General features: G+C 37.7%; 1 protein-coding gene across 1 annotated transcript in view; it reads left to right on the top strand.

Moving 5' to 3' along the window:
• The first annotated feature begins 15,634 nt into the window (after window positions 1-15,634).
• Window positions 15,635-21,273, top strand: part of ITIH2 (inter-alpha-trypsin inhibitor heavy chain 2) — a 43,711-nt gene continuing 38,072 nt past the window's right edge. The window contains exons 1-4 of the mRNA XM_049881479.1: window positions 15,635-15,721; window positions 16,979-17,053; window positions 18,977-19,009; window positions 20,436-20,605. Coding sequence (XP_049737436.1) covers window positions 15,638-15,721; window positions 16,979-17,053; window positions 18,977-19,009; window positions 20,436-20,605 — 362 coding nt within the window. The 5' untranslated portion in view covers window positions 15,635-15,637. The remainder of the gene's footprint in view (window positions 15,722-16,978; window positions 17,054-18,976; window positions 19,010-20,435; window positions 20,606-21,273) is intronic.

The raw sequence follows: 21,273 nt of genomic DNA, 5'->3' as shown, positions 1-21,273 counted from the left end.
TATTCAAGGTCATGAATCTCAGATTTATTGATATTTCTCAGAGTTCTCGTGGAGTACCGAGTAAGTTCTTACTTTGTTTAAACAAAAGGAAACAGTGGAATTTTTTTCTTGTAGATTTTTCCCTGATTTTCACATATATGAAAGTGAATATTTTTGTGGCATTTGCTGCAGTGAATTTCATCCTATAAGTAAGTCAGGTTGAGTAACAGTGAATACTTTCAGTCCACCACATTGCAACTGCCCAGGCGTGGGGGTGGGTGGAAGTTTCAGGACCCAGTGACCGGAATACACAACTCACTCTGATAGGGAGTCATGGTCCTTGTGAGCATAAAAGATCAAACAGGGTGTTTTTTTCCAAGACCTTTGGATTTGGAGATAGGCTATCAGCATGGAAAGAGAAATGTGACCCAGGCTGCCCTTGGTTTGGTTTGTTCTGAGATAATTCTGAATATCAGCTTAAAATTACCAGAGATGAAATGATCACCAGGAGGAGCTGCGATATTAAAAATCATAATTATTTTTGAAAACTATGCCATAGGGTCTTAATTGCCCAGAGGCATTATCTCAGCAGAGAATACCAGAGCTGTAAAAGGATCATGTCCGTGAAGGCTGGGCTGAGGCGCTTACTTGACTATTTGGACCTCACCAGCCAATCCTAGAGAAGAGAGAGGAAGATCTGTTCTCTCCCTTTCAGAAGATGAATTGCTGTGCAATTTTAAAGGCTAATAGGGGAAACAGGCAGAAAAATAGAGACAATGTTGAGTTATTTTCCCTGTGAATTATACTTTACCCTTGCATGTTGGTTTTCTTTTTTTTTTGCTGTTTGAAACAATGATGGTGATGAAACGAATACAATAGTAGCCACTTATCTTGCACCAGGCACTCCATGCTTAACCTCACTCCTCATTTTCTCTTCCTTATAGGAGCCTTTTGAGGTAGATGTCATACCCCTATTTTGCAGATGAGGAAACTGAATTTTATAGAGGTGGAGTAACTTGCTAAGATCACAACTCTAGTAAATGGTGGACTCTAGACTTTGAATACTATATTGTGTTCCAGTATTAGGAACTAAATAGTGTAACGGTAAAATGTGAAATGTAAAAAAGATGTATTACTCTTATGGCCAGGTAACCTCCTTCCAATAGCAATTCACGCCGGTGGGAATACTCAAGTGCCAATTACATTAACAAGCACTCTGGTGGTTACTGGGCGCAGTGCTGGGCACATAGTAGGCTATCTATAAATAGGTGTTGAATGAAAGAGTGCATGGTCTCTGCACTTGAGAAAATTTACAAAAACACAAAGCACACGTCTCTGTAGTAATGCGTATGTATCCGTGTACAGTATAAATACTATTGTTTGTGTGTTTAAAAAATTATACTTTTAATTTCTATAGTAGTTTTTCCTCCAAGACTCCTCAAAAAGTTAGTGATGAGATGGATGTGGAAACCCAAACCTGTTGCCATTGAGTCAATTCTAACTTAGAGCAACCCTATACGACAAAGTAGAACTGCTCCACAGGGCTTCCAAGGCTGTAAATCTTTGTGAATACAGATTGCCACATCTTTCTCACACAGAATGGCTGAGTGGATTCAAACAACTGATCTTTTGATTAGCAGCCGAGTGCTTAACCACTTCGCCACCAGGGCTCCTTATGGATATGGATAGTGGGTAAAAAAAAGATTCGACTTACAAGTCCCTTCTTCAGAGTTGGCCTTACTTATATAGATATGTGGCAGCCACTCAGAGTGACTCATTGAGTCCACTGTGGTATTATTTAAGGGACTTCCCCACCCCACTTAAGCCAGATACCCACACGTCACCTGGGGCATCTGTACACTCTAGGGATTCGAATAAATTTCACCCAGACTCCCAGTTTTAAGCCAGAAAAGTTAGATGCCCACTTTTAACACCATGGATCCTGGCTGTGGATTTCCTTGGACCCTGTGTCCACACAGGCCCAGAGAACGGTAGCCATGGAGCTCTGAGGGAAGATAGCATAGGGAGCCTGTAGCCATCCACTGTCATGCTGGACACAATGCTTTTACTTTCTCTTCAAGCTGCTTGAAACAAAGTAGGTGCTCAAATGAATATTGATATGCTTGTTTCCGTCAAAATTCCTGCCATCAAAATATCCAACAAATAAGATTGAAACTTAGAAGGCCAGAAATGGAAGGGGCCCAGTTGAGTTTCCTCTTCCAATATGCTAGCTTACTAGGGCGAGAATGGCATATAATGTAGCAGGGAGCTCCAGGATACCAGAAGTTGTCCCAGGTAGTCAGGCCCAGGATGAGACATTCTGCCTCTGTATCACAATTCTGCCCAGAGCTGGAGCTGCCTATTTCAGTGGTGTGATAAGGAGATGACAACTATTTGTTGCAAGGAAAATTACCAGGACTAGCCAATATTTTTTATTTTTTTAAATATATAAAACTTTTTCATTCTAAAATGTAGGAACAGTTTTATATGTTAATCCTACAGGGATAATTGGATGATAAGCAAAGTATAAACTCTTAGGTATATTAAATCTATTAAAATAATTGAACCTAGAAGATAAAACAAACAAGATAGCAACAGTACAAAATAGTTTATGAGGAAAAATTAATAAATCATTTAACATACATTTATGCTCTACAATGTGCAAGAAAGTATACCAGTAGGTACTGAATTAAGATTTACTGTCAAGAACCTGAAAAATAGAAGAACATTTTTTACTATGAACGTTAAGTAACTTTATGGATGAAAATTGCACAACAAATATTAAACTCCATTTGTACGTGTTCTAAATTTCTTCTTGTGGAAATCTATGTTTTCTCTAACGATGAAAGTAATTTGTAACCTAAAGTTTACTAAAAAAAAAAAAAAAAGGTTACTAGCTAACATTTATTGAGCGTTTACTGTGTCAAGTATTTTACCTGCATTGTTATATTTAATGCTATAAGAAGAGATGGGAAACCATTCTCATTTCATAAATAAGGCTCAAAGAGTTAAGTAGACTGGTTAAGGTCTCACAGTAAGTGGAAAAACAAGGATTTTTAACCTAGGAAGACAGACTCCAAAGCCCAATGCTCTTAACCACTACCCTTTAGAAGAAGGCATAAATTATCCATAAAAATCAACAACTAGAGATAACAGCAATTAACATTTTAGTCATTAAATTTCTTGCTTCTTGACAAACTACATGTTTTTACTGTTGTTTTTGTTAGGTGTTGTTGAGTTGCTTCCAACTCATAGCAACAGTCTGTACTACAGAATGAAACACTGCCCAGTCCTGTGCCATCCTCACAATCATTATGCTTCAGCCCACTGTTGCAGCCACTGTGTCAATTCATCTCCTTGAGGATCTTCCTCTTTTTCAATGACCGTCTATTTTACCAAGCATGGTATCCTTCTCCAGGGACTGATCCCTCCTGATAACATTTCCAAAGTATGTGCAACAAAGTCTCATCGCCATCCTTGCTTCTAAGGTGCACTTCGGTTGTACTCCTTCCAAGACAGATCTGTTCCTTCCTTTGGCAGTCCAGGGTATATTCAATATTCTTCTCCAACACCACAATTCAAAGGCATCAGTTCTCCTTCAGTATTCCTTATTTATTCTCCAGCTTTCACATGCATATGATGCAATTGAAAATACCATGGCTTGGGTCAGGCACACCTTAGCCTTCAAGGTGACATCTTTGCTCTTCAACACTTTAAAGAGGCCTTTCACAGCAGACCTCTTTAAAGTCTCTGATTTCTCGACTGCTGCTTCCATAGGTGTTGATTGTGGATCAGAGTAAAATGAAATCCTTGATAATTTCAATCTTTTCTCCATTTTATCATGATGTTGCTTATTGGTCCAGTTGTGAGGATTTTTGTTTTCTTTATGCTGAGGTGTAAGCCATACTGAAGGCTGTGGTCTTTGATATTCATCAGTAAGTGCTTCAAGTCCTCTTCACTTTCAGCAAACAAGGTTGTGTTGTCTGCATAACTCAGGGTATTAATGAGCCTTCCTCCAATCCTAATGCCCCATTCTTCTTCCTATAGTCCAGCTTCTCGGATTATTTGGTCAGCATACAGATTGAATTGGTATGGTGATAGGATACAACACTGACACACACCTTTCCTGGCTTTAAACCACACAGTATCCCCTTGTTCTGTTTGAACAACTGCCTCTTGATATATGTACAGGTTCTTCATGAGCACAATTAAGTATCTTGGAATTCCCATTCTTTGCAATGTTATCCATAATTTGTTATGATCCACACAGTCGAATGCCTTTGCATAGTCAATAAAACACAAATAAACATCCATCTGGTATTCTCTGCTTTCAGCCATCATCCATCTGGCACCAGCAATGATATCCCTGGTTTCACTTCCTCTTCTGAATCCAGCCTAAATTTCTGGCTGTTCCCTGTTGATATACAGCTGCAGCTGTTTTTGGATGATCATCAATAAAAGTTTACTTGTGTGTGATATTAATGATATTGTTCAACAATTTCCATATTTGTTTGGGTCACCTTTCTTGGGAATAGGCATAAATATGAATCTCTTCCAGTCAGTTGGCCAGGTAGCTGTCTTCCAAATTTTTTGGCATAGACTAGTGAGAACTTCCGGTGCTGCATCTGTTTGTTGAAACATCTCAATTGATATTCCTTCAATTCTTGGAGCCCTGTTTTTCAACAACGCCTTCAGTGCAGCTTGAATGTCTTCCTTCAGTACCATTGGTTTCTGATCATAGGCTACCTCTTGAAATGGTTGAACATCGACCACTTCTTTTTGGTATAATGATTGTGTATTCCTTCCAACTTCTTTTGATGCTTTTGTGTCATTTAATATTTTCCCCATGGAATCCTTCACTATTGCAGCTGAGGCTTGTATTTTTTCTTCAGTTCTTTCAGTTTGAGAAATGCCGAGCCTGTTCTTCCTTTTTGGTATTCTAACTCCAGCTCTTTGCACATGTCATAATACTACTTTACTTTCGCTTCTCCAGCTGCCCTTTGAAATCTTCTGTTCAGTTCTTCTACTTCATCATTTCTTCCTTTTGCTTTAGCTACTTGGCGTTCAAGAGCAAGTTTCAGAGTCTCTTATGACATTCATTTTGATCTTTTCTTTCTCTCCTGTCTTTTTAATGACCTCTTGCTTTCTTCATGTATGATGTCCTTGTTGTCATTCTACAACTCCTCTGGTCTTTGGTCATTAGTGTTCAATGCGTCAAATCTATTCTTCAGATAGTCTCTAAATTCAGTTGGGGTTTACTCAAGGTCATACTTTGGCTTTTGTGGACTTGCCTAATTTTCTTCAGTTTCAACTTGAATTTGCATATGAGCAATTGATGGTCTGTTCTGCAGTCGGCCCCTTGCCTTGTTCTGACTGATGGAATTGAGCTTTTCCATCATTTCTTTCCACAGATGTAGTCAATTTGATTCTTGTGTATTCCATCTGGCAAGGTCCATGGGTATAGTCACATTTATGTTGGTGAAAAAAGGCATTTGCAATGAAGAAGTTATTAGTCTTACAAAATTCCGTCATGCTATTTCCAGCATCATTTCTATCACCAAGGCCATATTGTCCAGCTACTGATCCTTCTTCTTTGTTTCCAACTTTCGCATTCCAATCACCAGTAATTATCACTGTGAATCCTGATTGGATATTCGATCAATTTCAGACTGCAGAAGCTGGTGAAAATCTTCAGTTTCTTTATCTGTACCCTTAGTGGTTGGTGCATAAATTTGAATAGTAGTCATATTAATTGGTCTTCCTTGTAGGCGTATGGGTATTATCCTATCCCTTACAGCGTTGTACTTCAGGATAGATCTTGAAATGTTCGTTTTGAGGATGAATGCAACGGCATTCCTCTTTAAGTTGTTATTCCCAGCGTAGTAGACCATATGATTGTAGGTTTCAAAATGGCCAATACCAGTCCATTTCAGATCACTAATGCCTAGGATATCAATGTTTATGCATTCCATTTTGTTTTCTATGATTTCCAATTTTCCTGGATTCATACTTCGTACACTCCACGATTATCAATGGATGTTTGCAGCTGTTTCTTCTCATTTTGAGTAGTGCCACAACAGCAAATGAAGGTCAAAGGCTTGACTCCATCTACATCATTAAGTTCGGCTCTACTTTGAGGAGGCAGCTCTTCCCCAGATGTCTTTTGAGTGACTTCCAGCCTGGAGGGGCTCATCTTCTAGCACTATATCAGACAATGTTCTGCTGTTATTCATAAGGTTTTCACTGGCTAATTCTTTTCAGAAGTAGACTGCCAGGTCCTTCTTCCTAGTCTGTCTTAATCTGGAAGCTCAGCTGAAACCGGCCCACCATGGGTGACCCTGCTGGTATTTGAATACCGGCAGCATAGCTTCCAGCATCACAGCAACACGCAAGCCCCTACAGTACGACAAACTGACAGACACATGGGGGTTTAACACTGAATTTAGTCACTAAATTTTCTCAGCTGCTTGCCAATCTACATATTTTTATAGCTATAAATTTATGCCCACACCAAATTGCATTCGGCTGTCATTACTTAATAATTATTTGCACATATGTGTCTATATATCAAAAGTACATGCTTGCAATTTTACACAAATATATAGTGTTTCATGTTAACATCTCATAAATCCATCACCTGAGGCCATCCTATCTGCTGTCACCTTAGTTTAAAACCTCATGTCCTACAAGAGTACTGCCAGACTCTCTAAAATAGTGGCTTCTTGTCTTGCCCTTTCTATCACCCTTGCTGCATCCAAAAATAAACAAATAAACAAACCCATTGACGTCAAGTCGATTCCAATTCATAGCGACAATATAGGAAAAGCAGAACTGCCCCATAGGAGTTCCAAGGCTATAAATCTTTATGGAAGCAGACTGCCATATCTTTCTGCCACCAAGCAGTCTGCTGGGTTTGAATTGTCGACATTTGGGTTAGCAGCTGAATGCTTAACCACAGTACCACCGGGGCTCCTGCATTCAAAGTGATCTTTATAAAACTCAAACTTTATCAGGCTCTTCTCTCCCTATCCTCCAGTGGGTCCCTATTGTCAAAAGGGCAAAGTTCAGTTTCCTTTGACCTGGTGCATCAGGTTCTCCATGGTCCACCTTTGAATTCTCTCCTTTTCACCCCTATTCCATCTCCAGCCATACAGAAATACTTCCATTTCCCTGAGTCCTTGGCTCTGATTCACTCTTATCTCACTCCTTGAATGAGATTCTGCAATTATCAGCCTGGAGAACTCCTATTCATCTTCCTACACCCAACTGAAGTAGCATCTTCTCTGTGAAATATGTCCCCACTTCTCAAAGTGAGTTGAACACCACAGATTCTATAGAAGAGTCTTGATTTAAAGGGGGAAATGTGGAACAGGATTTCAAATTTTTATGGAATCTGGACTTTCTGGAGCCATAGAGGCTGAATGAACCCTCAAAATTATTTCCCTGAGATAACCTTTACACCTTAAACCAAAAGTATCACCTGAAGTCTTCCTTAAACCAAACAATAGTTTAGCTTGATTAGTAATGAATGCCTGCCTTGAACATTGTGCCCTTTGAAAGTACTATCTATATGGGATCAAACTGAGAACAGCAACTTGAAAGGTTAGAGAAGAAACTTAGGAGGTAGTGAGTTTATGTTAGCAGGGGAGGAACAATTCGGAAAAGAAGGGTGAGAATGGTTGTACGACATGAAGAATATAATCAATGTCACTGAAATGTACATTAGATATTATTGAATTGGCACATGTTTTGCTGTGTATATTTGCAGCAACAACAAATAGTAAAATAAATTATTAAAAAAAGAAGTGAGTTGATCACACCTTCCTTTCTACCCCCTGTGCACCCTATTGGACTTTTAAGTTTCTCGTTTGCTGCAGTGCATTGTTTAACCTTCACACATCCTTCCCTGCTTCCGCTCTGAGTTCCTTGAGGGTAAGAACTCTCTGTGATTTGTTTTTATATATTCAGTACCTAGTCCACATAATAAAACTTCCAACAATGTTTATATTAATGGACTAATTCATTAACATAATTATTTTCTTAGCCATTTCCCCATTATACTTTCATTTTGCTTGTTTATTTTTCACTGGTATGGACTTTTTCATATATATATATATATTTTTTTTTTCCTTTTGTATTATTTCCTGAAAATTTGCTCTCCCGGGGAGAAATAGTGTAGAAACACTTTTATAGATCTTAGCTTTTATGTATTGTATTACTCATCAGAAAGCCTAAGCCAGCTTACTGTGGCTCCAGCAATATATGATCATATGTTTCTCCATTACCCCAATGCCGTTTTTAAAAATTCTTAGTTTTCTTGTGTAATACATATTTTGTATTAAATTAAAGTTGCTTTCATTTTCACTTGTTTCATATGAGCACATGAGCAGTTTTACCTATGATAATATATTATCTGCATTTTCTTATGTGAAAACTGTTGGCTCACCTACTTTCCTCAGAATCAGTAGGAGCCAGGTAATTGTCTAGATGAGACTATATAGTAAAGGGTGCAGGCTTTGAATCTCAGACCTATGTTTATATCCTGCCTCCGGTGACCATAAGCAAGTTATTTAACCTCTCTGAGCCTCAGTTCTTTCATCTATAAAATGCGGAAAAAATAGGGTTGTAACTTAGCTCAGTACCTGGCAACTAATAAGTGCTTGATAAGTGCTACCTATTATTGCTGTGTTTAGTATCAATCTCTTACGCAATGTGGATAGTAAATCTTAAACAGTTATACTCAGTGAATATATTTTCCCCATTCTATTATTTAATTTTTATCTTAAGTGCCTAAAAGCATACCTAACACATATACAGTTTTCATTATTATCATTTTTAACATGAAATTCTTCAAACCATCTCAAAGTTTTATTACATGTGATGTAAGGTACAGAATAAAGTTAATTCTTCTATGAATTACCCATTATCAGTTGTTCCTGTAGTATTTATTTCAGACTGAATCCAATCCCCACAGTTTTGTTGCTGTGGGTTTGTAACATATTTTGAATGAAATATATTCCTGGACTCACTATTACTTAACTCAATTGACAAATGTCTATATTTTAAACCAGACTATGTGGTTTTATTTTTATTTTTTGCTTTGTAGTATCTGAAAACCCAGGCAAAATTCTTATTGATTAAAAACCATGTTTCTTTGTTTTTTGCTTTCATTGCTTTTCATCCTCTAGAGTTTTCAGATTCAATAAACTCTACTACAGGAAGACTAACATCAATATTTTGTAAAATTTTCATATTAATTTAAGGAATAAATTAGCTATTAGCATATTTAGCTATTAGCATTAGTTATTAACATCTCTAGTGGTAGATTTCTCCATCTATTCATGTCTTTCTTTAATTTATCAGAGTTTAAAACATTTCTTTCTATAAACCTCAGCCCTAACTCGAATTTCTTTGTGTTTTTGACACAATTGGTGTAAAGAGATTCTTTCCTACTGTTTTCTGTACATCACTAGTAAAGAGATACTTAATGGATTGTTGTGGATTCTTCTTACATCTTGCCATTTGGCTAAACAAATTTTTACTAGCTCCAGTAATTTTTTTTAATAGATTCTCTTGATTTTCTCAATAGGAATAATGTATACACACACAAGAAGTCTTTGGTTCCTCTTTTTAAGACATCTGATTTTTGGTTTAGCTCCTTAATTAAAAATAAATTGGCTGTTGATATATATAAATATCCACCACTTGTCTGTCAGTTTGTCGTACTATGGGGGCTTGCATGTTGCTGTAATACCAGAAGCTTCGCCACTGGTATTTCAAATACCAGCAGGGTCGCCCTTGGTGGACAGGTTTCAGCTAAGCTTCCAGACTAAGACAGGCTAGGAAGAAGAACCTGGCAGTCTACTTCTAAAAAATCTGTCCAGTGAAAACCTTATGAATAGCAGCAGAACGTTGTCTGATATAGTGCCAGAAGATGAGCCACTCAGGTTGGGAGGCACTCAAAATATGACTGGGGAAGAGCTGCCTCCTCAAAATACAGTCAACATTAATGACATGGATGGAGTCAAGCTTTAGGGACTTTCATTTGTTGATGTGGCTTGACTCAAAATGAGAAGAAACAGCTGCAAACATCCAAACATCCATTAATAACAAGGCCAGAGACCATCAATTGCTCTTATTCAAGTTCAAGCTGAAACTGAACAAAATTAGAACAAGTCCACGAGAGCCAAAGTATGACTTTGAGTATATCCCACTTGAATTTAAAAACTATCTCAAGAATAGATTTGATGCATTGAATGCTAATGGCCAAAGGCCAGAGGAGTTGTGGAATGACATCAGGACATCATACATGAAGAAAGCAAGAGGTCATTTAAAAGACAGGAAAGAAAGAAAAGACCAAAATGGATGTCAGAAGAGACTCTGAAACTTGCTCTTGAATATACTGAGAGATCTTGTGAGAGATCTAAACACAAGATTTCAAAGGGCAGCTCAAGAAGATAAAGTCAATTATTATAATGAAATGTGCAAACACCTGGAGATAGAAAACCAAAAGGGAAGAACACACTTGGCATTTCTCAAGCTGAAAGAATTTAAGAAAAAAATCAGGCCTTGAGTTGCAATATTGAAGAGTTAGTTCTACGGGGAAAATATTAAACGACGCAGGAAGCATCAAAAGAAGAAGGAAGGAATACAGAGAGTCACTGTACCAAAAAAGAATTGGTAGAAGTTCAACCATTTCAGGAGGTAGCATATGATCAAGAACCAGTGGTACTGAAGGAAAACATCCAAGCTGAACTTAAGGCATTGGCAAAAAAAAAGGCTCCAGGAGTTGACTAAATACCAGTTAAGATGTTTCAACAAATGGATGCAGAGCTGGAGGTGCTCACTCATATATGCCAAGAAATTTGGAAGACAATACCTGGCCAACTGACTGGAAGAGATTCATATTAGTGATCGTACTAAAGAAAGATCACCCAGCCAAATAGGAAAGTTAGCAAACAATATCATTAATATCACACACAAGTAAAATTTTGCTGAAGATCATTCAAAAGCAGTTGCAGCAGTACATCAACAGGGAACTGACAGAAACTCAAACCAAATTCAGAAGAGGACATGGAACCAGGGATATCATTGCTGATGTGAGATGGGTCCTGACTGAAAGCAGAGAATACCAGAAAGATATTGACCTATGTTTTATTGACTATGCAAAGGCATTCGACTGTGTGGATCATAACAAATTATGGATAACATTGCTAAGAATGGGAATTCCAGAACACTTAATTGTGCCCTTGAGGAACCTGCATGGACATCAAGAGGCAGTCGTTTGGATAGAACAAGGGGTTTAAAGTCAGGAAAGGTGTGGGGTAGGGTTGTATCCTTTCACCATACTTATTCAATCTATGTGCTGAGAAATAATCTGAGCAACTGCTCTAAATGAAGAAGCGTGGGGCATCGGACTTGGAGGAAGTCTCATTAACAACCTGCGTTATACAGATAACACAACCTTGCTTGCTGAAAGTGAAGAGGACTTGAAGCACTTACTGATGTAGATCAAAGACCACAGCCTTCAGTATGGATTACACCTCAACATAAAGGAAACAAAAATCCTTACAACTGGACCAGTAAGCAACATCATGATAAACAGAGAAAAGATTGAAGTTGTCAAGATTTCACTTTACTTGGATCCACAATCAACGCCCACAGCGGCAGGAGTCAAGAAATCAAACGACATGTTGCATTGGGCAAATCTGTTACAAGAGATCTCTTTAAAGTGTTAAAAAGCAAAGATGTCACTTTAAGGATTAAGGTGCACCTGACCCAAGCCAGGAAACCCTGGTGGCGTAGTGGGTAAGAGCTACAGCTGCTAACCAAGAGGTCAGCAATTCAAATCTACCAGGCACTCCTTGGAAACTCTATGGGGCAGTTCTACTCTGTCCTACAGGGTCACTGAGTCGGAATTGACTCGATGCCAACAGATTTGGTTTTTGGTTTTTTGACCCAAGCCATGGTGTTTTCAGCTGCCTCATATGCTTGTGAAAGCTGGACAATGAATAAGGAAGACAGAAGAAGAATTGATGCCTTTGAATTATAGTGCTGGCAAAGAACATTGAATATACCATGGACTGCCAGAAAAACAAACAACTCTGTCTTGGAAGAAGTACAGCCAGAATGTTCCTTAGAAGCAAGGATGGCGACGAGACTTTGTCTCCCACACTTTGGACATGTTATCAGGCAGCACCAGTCCCTGGAGAAGGACATCATGCTTGCTAAAGTAGAGGGTCAGTGGAAAAGAGGAGGACTCTCAAGGAGATGAATTAATACAATGGTGCAACAATGTCAAGCATAACAATGATTGTTAGGATGGCACAGGACCAGGCAGAGTTTTGTTCTGTTGTATATAGTGTCACTGTGAGTAGAAACTGACTCGACAGTACCTAACAAATATATATATATATTCCTGATTAAGTTAAACATTTTGAGTCCTAAAACTAATATTTTAAACACTTTAACCAAGAACAAATGTTGGAATTTGTTGAATTGCTTCTCAGTATCTATTAAAATAATGAAATAATTTTTAGTACTTTTCTTGTTGAAGTATTCTTTTTTGGAGGAGGGTTAGTTTTCTATTGTGGTAAATATGTATGTGACAAAATATTTGTCTTTTCAACATTCTTCATGTGTATAATTTGGTGAAATTAATTGTATTCATAATGCTGGGCAACCATCATCATCAGCCATTTTCAACTTTTCCATCACCCTTAACAGAAGCTCAGTGTCACTGATGTATTATTTTGATAGTTTCTAATGTAATAGCTGCCACACTTTCCTAAGATAAACCACTTTCAATTATAGTGGATTACTGGATTAACCTTTTGGTTATCTCAGATTATATTTATTATTTTTACATTTTTATTAATAAGTTAAGTTGGCCCTAAAGTTTTTTTAAGTGTTGCTGTACTTTCTGGGTTTAGGATCAAAACAATACCTTGCCTCAAAAAGTAAGTTAAGAAACACATTGTCACTTTCTATATGTTATGTAAGTATTATGCCCTACAGGTATTACATACCCTATAAAATTTGGAAAAAATGCTCAGGCTCAAATGTCTTTTTATGTTACTTTTTCTATTTTCTTCTCTAGTTTTGGTCTGTTTACCTCTATATCATGGGTCTTTTTTAATATTTTACATTCATATGTTTCATTAATTTTACTTACTGGTAAACTTAAAAGTAGACAGCTGAGCATAATATCTTAATTTATTATAAAAACACATTTTGTATTAATCATTGTATACTTCGCTTTTATACATTTTATTATATATTCTCTGTTTTTTGAGTAATTGGACAGATCTATCACTTTTTTCCAATTTAAAAATATATTTTATGATCTTCTTTCTCCAGAAAATTTATTTCTAATCCTAAATTTAATTCCCTCATCTGAGTTTCTTTTTATTATCTGCTATGACATCTGTTTTTAATCTGATACTATCTTTGTAACCCCCACCTTGAAATCTTTCGAATAAACCAGATAGATATTAATGCAACCTCAACTCTTAGTCTGTCTTTGCCTCTTGGAGGTAAAGTGTAATTCTTAAAGACAGTATGTGGGTGAACTTTTAAAAAAAATCAATCAGTCACTCATCATAATCTTATAGATGTGTTTAATCTGTTTGTATTTTAAATTACATGAGAACTTCCTCAAATTATTCTTCACCTGTGATCAGATAAACATATGTACATATATAAAACTGGAGTTGCTATGTGTATACTGTCTTACATATTAATCTGTAAGTTTATCTTTTTTGACATTGTTCTTTGCTTTTTCTTTTCATTGTCATTGCTTTTGAAATAAACTTTAAACCATTTCTCTGTAAACAAAATCAGAGGGCGGTCTCAGACAAGTGATCTATTTGTCCTGTGTTCAGTTTAACCCTCACAGTGACCCTGTGAGGTACAGGGTGCCTGTTGGGTCTAGTCAGAATAGGATCTGATGGAAACAAATGTAAACCATCAAGTTCTAGAGGCCATAGCAGAATTAGTCTAGTTCATGGTAGTGAAATGTCCCTGTCTGAGCAGACTTTTAGAGAGCAGTGGTTCCCAGCTACCATGAGCAAGTTCTAGATCAAGGATATCATGCAGAGGTCCAAGATACCAAGATAGACAGGGAGCCATGGGTTATATTCTGGGGAAAGAAACTTGCAGAAACCACTTGGGAGTTCAGTTCCTCAGCTGACCAAATTGGTGTTCACAGAATGGCCCTTGCTCAGGAAAATGTCCAAAGTAGATGCTGGGAACCAAGACTTAGAGAAAAGGATAGTCAAGTAGATTCACCACCCTACTTGGGGGTTACAAGTAACTCCTACTCTAAATTTACACCTAGAATCCCAACCATATCCTAGTGATGGGCACAGGAGGTTGCTTCTATTAGGTGTAATAATGAAGAGCAAAGGCTTTGGGATCAGGCAGAAAGAATTTGATCTGAGTCTCCATTCCACCCCCATGTACTGTGGGATGTGGGATAAATTATTTAATCTTAATAAATCTTAATTTCTTTAACAGTTGTTGTCATCGTTAGGTGCCGTCAAGTCAATTTTGACGCATAGCAACCCCATGCAATGAAGTAGAACTGCTCCATAGGGTTTTCCTGGCTGTAATCTTCATGGAAGCAGATCACCAGGCCTTTCTCCCATGGAGCCATTGAGTGAGTTCCAACAGCCAAACTTTTGGTTAAGAGCCTAGCGTTTAACCATTTGTGTCACCATAAAAAAGATATGCGGTGTTTACTATTATTATCAACTATAAAAAGAAGAAAATAATAGTACACACTGCATATCTTTTTTATAAAAATTAAAGAAGATAGATAATCTAAGTAAAAATGCCTGACAAAGGAAGAACTCAATAAATCTTAGTCAACATTATTATTATATCTAGACCATGAATGGGAGGAAATAATATAATATGATCTTCTTCCAATGTAGGATTTTCACTAATTTGGGGACTGAAGAGAATTGATTTGCCACTGACCTGTGTAAGGCTGATCAGAGCAGACAGGCACACACTGTTGTCTTAATCAAAGATACTAATGAAGCATTCTCACTGAAAACCTGCCTTGGTATCCTACACAGCACCTTGCGTAGTTCTTCATGTGTAATAGGTACTCAGTCATTAAAGAGAGGGAGTGAAAAACATTAACAATAAATTCTTTGCTCAGAAAACCATTGTCTTTCTTTTCCCAGTGTTTCTAAATTTCTCGTTTTCACATAAGTTTCCAGAAACTTTTTCACTTAAGCTTTTCTTTCTCTGACTCTATTTCTTGGCATAGTTCCTTGCTTGGTCCTTTAAAGAGGAAGACAATAATCTTTAGGTCTCTCTGAATTTTTAGATCAACAGAAATCAGCAAAAAAAAAAAAGCACATACATCCTAGTCTGGCTTGTTGTCACAGCCCGGTGACTGTCTCCCTCCAGCTTTGCTGTTTAAATAACCTCTGGGTGTCTGATCCGCCCCCATAGCTCAAGTTTGAGCTCCAGAACAAATATTTGTCCCTTTTTTGAACAAAGTTTGAGAGCTTTCTTTTTCTTTTCCTTCTTTTTTAAAACTAGTATACTCCTCTGTCGTTTCTTTGAACTGCGTTCAGTAGGTAGGAGTAGGATTCTCCCCAGACCGTATGCTCTGGGAGGCCTGGCAAAGCAGTCCAGCAAAATGAAACGACTCATGTGCTTTCTTCTCTGGTTATTTCTTTCTGAGGCACAAGGCTTGGAAATCCCCACAAATGGACTTCCTGAAGTAAGTACTTCCAGAAGACTCCTTGTTGTTGGTCTATACTATACATGCTCGGTAAACAGCCTATTCCTGTCCAGTGACTCTATTCTGTATTTTGTATTCTTATCATAAAATTCCTCTGAGGAGTGTTTACTGTTATAATTACCAGAAAGTGTATTTGCCTTTAAAGCATTAAAAAATTTTGCATGAGAATTTAGTCAAGTTCAACAGGCCAACAAGCTCCTCACCCCTTATCTAAAAAAAATAGGGATAATAGTAGATCTAACCCAAGGAGTTGTCATGAGAATTAAATGATATATGCTAACTGCCTGGTACTGAGAGAGAGAAAAGAATTGGTACTAGCAAATACTTAATAATTATTAGCTATAATTATTATTACTATTAAGAAATACATTATCACTCATTTATTAAAACTGTAAGAAAAGTCATTATCAAAGCATGATTGGTTTTGTACCTAAATGAACAATGATTTCGGTAATAATGGTACTTTAAATACTCCTGCTAAAGGGGAAAACGGCAAGTAGACTGGCAGAGTGCAGGAATGAGGTCTCTACTTTGGCCATCCCCAACATACATCATTTTCATGTAAGGAAACTCGTGGATTGAGTAATTTTGAAAGTCATACAAAAGCTACTTTTATGTCAGAAAAGTAAAGTGTGTTATGGGACTATCCTAGCAAATGCAGTGGCCTATAACACTTGCAGAGTGGATTATCTTAAAAAACGGTAACATATTTGCAGAAAAAAATAACTTTCTGCTTAGAAACTGTCGTATTTTCCAACATTGAAAAACCACCAGTGTGTTGGGAATCTCATTGATAGAGCCAGAAACTGAAGCCAAGACACCCAAATGTGTTTGTGCATTTTTAGTCACTTCTTACTAGTAATCCTTTGGTATCCATATTTTTAACTAGGGGAGACTTACGGTTCACATCTATTCAGTAAGACATTGTTAATGTCCCCAAGACTTACCGTGTACTTCCCCAGGCACGTACCTTATCACTAGGTCATTTTGACCCCAACCTGTCTTCTAGCAAACTCAATGAATTTCTGTGTCCAACAAATTTGAAGATGTTAACTTACATTTACTTATCACTGAGGCATAACTAGCAAACATAAATATACTCAAGATACCATTGTATAAATATAATGAATACACTTGTACCTACAACTAGATGTGTCAGATCTGAACATTTTGCCTCTTTTGCTCTAGATCTTTTTTTTTTTAACATAGAAATAAACATCCTAAATTCTTTTTAAGTTTGCAGAATATGGAGATCTTGTGGAACTGGCCCCAGGCAAATTTCAGTTTGTACCAGAGAACCGGAGGTATCAGGTATAGTAAGCTTTAGTGCCAAAAGGTAAAATAAGTGAAGGAGATCATGACTGAAGAAGAAAAAGAAATGCTAAGATGCCTTTTGCTAGAAATTCTCAAGAGCTTATCTTTTAGCTGAGACGTGTCCAATGGTTTTACACGTAGGTGGAAGTATTGTCAAGGTGAAATAAATATACAGCTGTCCGTTAGCCTCTGAACCATAATGACCACCTTAGTCCTTTAAAGCATACATGGCTATGTATTTTCTTCAAAATTTAAGATTATGGAAAAATTTTATTGCCTTCTAAGGAGGGCATTTCTTATCCCGGCAGTGACAGACACTTCAAATTGCAGCCACAGTATTCTCCTTCCTCCAGCCACTGCTCTCTTGAAGAGTACCTCAAAGAGCACCTTAGTAGAACCAGCCTTGTTGGAGACTGTATCCTGGAGACTACCTGTAACAGCATAGACAAACGGAAACCAAACCAAACCGAACCCATTGCCGTCAATTCTGGCTCATAGCTAGCCTATAGGACAGAGCAGAACTAGCCCATAGGGTTTCCAAGACTGTGCTCTTTATGGAAACAGACTGCCACATCTTTCTCCCACAGAGCAGCTGATGAGTTCAAACCACTGACCTTTTGGTTAGCAGCTGAGAATTTTAACCACTGTGTCCCCAGGGCTCCCTAGCACAGACAATGTCCTCTAATCAATGAGGATGAGTGCTCTGAGATGCCAGAAAGGATTTGGCTTCTCCGACATAAAGCTCACATGCTGAGAAAGGAGGCATGTTTGGAAACAAAGCTAGACTGACCAATGATCTATTTGGTCTGGGTATGACTTTTTTACTTTCTAAAAGTCCAGGTGTTTTATAGACCAATAATATTAAAACCCAATAAACAAATCAACACCTTAGGGTCTTCGTCATTTTAAGAGAGAAAACTTAGTCATTGAGAAGCACACTCAAAAAGTCTAAAAGACAACCATTGGCCTCCCTATGAAATATACACCCACTAAAACCTCAGCTTACCCCAAGTAGGGCAAACTAAGCTTATATCCGACAACTGACTTAATATTTTACAATTCATCAGACACTGTTTGCCAATCACTCTCGAGTCATTCAGCATTCAAATGCAATGGGATTGCCTTTGTTCCTGCCCACCTGACAGTCATTCGTGTAAATAATCCCCTAGCATACTGGTTAAGAGCACAGAATTTTCTAGGACCCAGTCACTGTGCTTACTTAGCTCTGGAGCTACCCCAGGGAGAAACCAAATCAAAGTCCCTGCTCTCATGGAGTTTAGTCTAGTAGAGGAGACTGACATTAATCAAATAATCACTGAAATAGAACGGATAATTACAAAGCAAATTGAGTACTCAGAAAATACTTGGTAAAGGAAGCTGACCTAGACGGCGGGGGAGCGGGGGGTGGGGGGCGGTCAGACAGTTTCATGGAGGACATTCTGCCCGAGCTGAGATCTGAAGGATAAGTTGGAGTTAGCTATGTGCGGGTAGGGGGTAGAGGGACGCTAGAAGAAGAAGCATTGCAGATAACAGTAATAGCATGTCCAGGACTTTGTGGCAGAATGGAGTATCTGAATAATCACTCATCTGACTAAAAAATAAATTAGACAAATAGAATAAAGATGATATATACTATGCAGCATGAGTTTGGTTGAATATTTTCACTTAAAAATATTTGCTTTTGCATTATATCAAAAAATGATTGTGCATGCCACCAAAAAGTGGCTGAGAAATTTGTTCAGAGAAACACTCAATGGGAAAATGGTGTTCAAGAATATTTGCTATTTATGTCCCTGCTCCATTGATTGAATTACAGCTGAATATTCAAGAAATACTTTTTCACTGAGAGAAAACAATTTTTGCCCTCAAAGTAATAAGTAACAGACAGTTGAAGAATGATTATGTAACTTCCTTTCACAGAGAAGTGTTCCTGGAGAATCTGGAGAAGAGACGGTAAGTTTACCTTGATTTTGTTAAAAATTGATGTGAGAATGATTTTTCTGTTAACTATTATTTGGAAATCAATCCAGTCGTTTCCTTTGTCTTCACCACTGAGAGTATTTACCAAACTTTCGAAACTCCCTTGCCCAATTCTGTTTGAAAGTGTTTCTAAAATTCAGCATTAAAGGGTACAGTATATTTGCAGATAGGAGAGACGCCACCAGGAGCCAAAATTGTTCTTTCTTTTATTTCTCCCTCAAGTATTGCCAACAACATAGGTTTCATCCAAGTATATGTATTTATTTCAATTTAACTGTTAGATTTGATTTAGAATATGACACCTAACAGCTTTGAAGAGTAAATGAGTGACTGCAGGAAAGGAACTCTTAGACATGAAATAACTCAATTCCCTGGAAGTTCAAAGTACGCCTTCCCGTGGCAAGCAAACTTAAAAGGAAGTGGTTTATGTTGTACTTTCTGCTCTGAACTGACAAAACTATGAGGAGCTCACAGTTTTTTGGTGTAGGAAGGACAAATAAATTTGCCTGGATTTTATTTCAGCTTGAGGTGAGCTGGATGATATCTGACTGAAAAGTTTCATCTTATAAAACAAGGTTTGCAGGATGATACCTAGTATTGGCACCCTTTTGGAGAAAAGGAGAAAAATCTAATGGGTCACACAACTGCCACAGAGCTGAAGAAGCTTGCAGTTGTCAGGCACCTCCTAAAAGGTGTGTTTTTAGCACCTTGCCTTTGAGCATGCTGACATACTGTAATTTTTTACGCCAGAGTTACCTTAAATCAATAGAGAAGGATTGGGAAAGGTGGGTCCAGAGGGCTGCATCAATAACGGCATCAAAATGCCCTCTTCAGGATAGTCTATTTATCGCTTACACCCATCAGTGTTCTTAAATTTTGTTTTCTTTTGAGAAAGAAAAGGACTAAGAAAAGTGAGACTGGAATTAATGAAATTTAAGAAGGTAGACAGCAGTCTGGGACTTTGGGGACGACATGTTTACTTCCAGCACCCAGCTGCGTCCCACGCTAAAGATACAGTCAGGTTCCCCCTCCAACCCTGCAGGCCTGGTCCTTTCCTTGGTTATGGCTCCCACTTTGAAATTATTTCCTGGACTTTCTCACATCCAATCTTGTTTCCCATAATTATTTTATACATGTATTCTAATTTTAAAAAAAGATCCTTATGAATACTTATAGAGATAAAAGGATTCCAAGATATGACCAAAAAAAAAAGTCAGACTTCTGCCCGTGGTACATTCCAAGATGGTGGAATGCGTAATAACACCAGAATTATATACTTAACAATGTCTAAGAGTGGCTGTTAATAAATAGAATATACTGCTATTAACATCAAATATGTGGTGAAATGCTGTACAGTTTTTCTATGAGTACAGTTACTATACTTTGTTTCCTATTACAGAAAGATGATGATCAAGTAACACTTTATAGCTATAAAGTCCAGTCCACTATTACGTCTCGTATGGCAAATACCATCATCCAGAGTAAAGTGGTAAACAACTCCCCGCTGCCTCAGGATGTCGTGTTTGATGTTCAGATTCCCAAAGGAGCCTTCATTACCAACTTCACCATGTGAGTAGCTCCTCAGACCAAAATCAGATACCCTCTACTCACAGAATCAAAGACCCTCATAGTTAATAGGATCTTAATGGTCATTGGCCTCAGTGGTTCCCAGCTGCAGAGACGTGAACCCAGTGGTGTGTCATGAGTCATTGTGGGGTGGGTCCCAATAATTTATTTCTCTTCGAGGTTTCAGAATTATAATGGATTTGCTTTTTGTTCCTAGCAAATCAAACACAACTTAAGGCTATATCCAATGTAACAACCTTGCACTTACTTGCAGTTTAATATGCTTGCTTAAGTGGAAGAAAAATGTATGGAGTTGCCCTGGTTTACAAGAAAATATATATGAGCGTATATGGAGCATGGGAGTGTCATCTGTCATATACTTCTTTATGGGGAAAAATGTTGAGACCTCCTCATTAAACCCAATCAGCTATCCAGTAGGTTGAATTTCTCTATTATACTGCTGACAAGTGGGTTATCTAGGCTTGACTTGAATACTCCTTAATGATAAACTCACCACCTTTCAAGACAATCCATTCAATGGTTGACAGCTCTGTTAGAATTACTTGTATACTTAATTTAAATCTTTCTCGCTTTCTTCCCAATTACTAGTTCTATTCATGTAAAATTTAAAGATTCTTTACAAGTATTCATAGATGAAAGGATATGCGGTG

This window comes from Elephas maximus, chromosome 4 (assembly GCF_024166365.1).
Source record: "Elephas maximus indicus isolate mEleMax1 chromosome 4, mEleMax1 primary haplotype, whole genome shotgun sequence".
NCBI lineage: Eukaryota > Metazoa > Chordata > Mammalia > Proboscidea > Elephantidae > Elephas > Elephas maximus.
The sequence above is the reverse complement of the archived record's forward strand: the minus strand, read 5'-3'. Positions and strand labels throughout refer to the sequence as shown.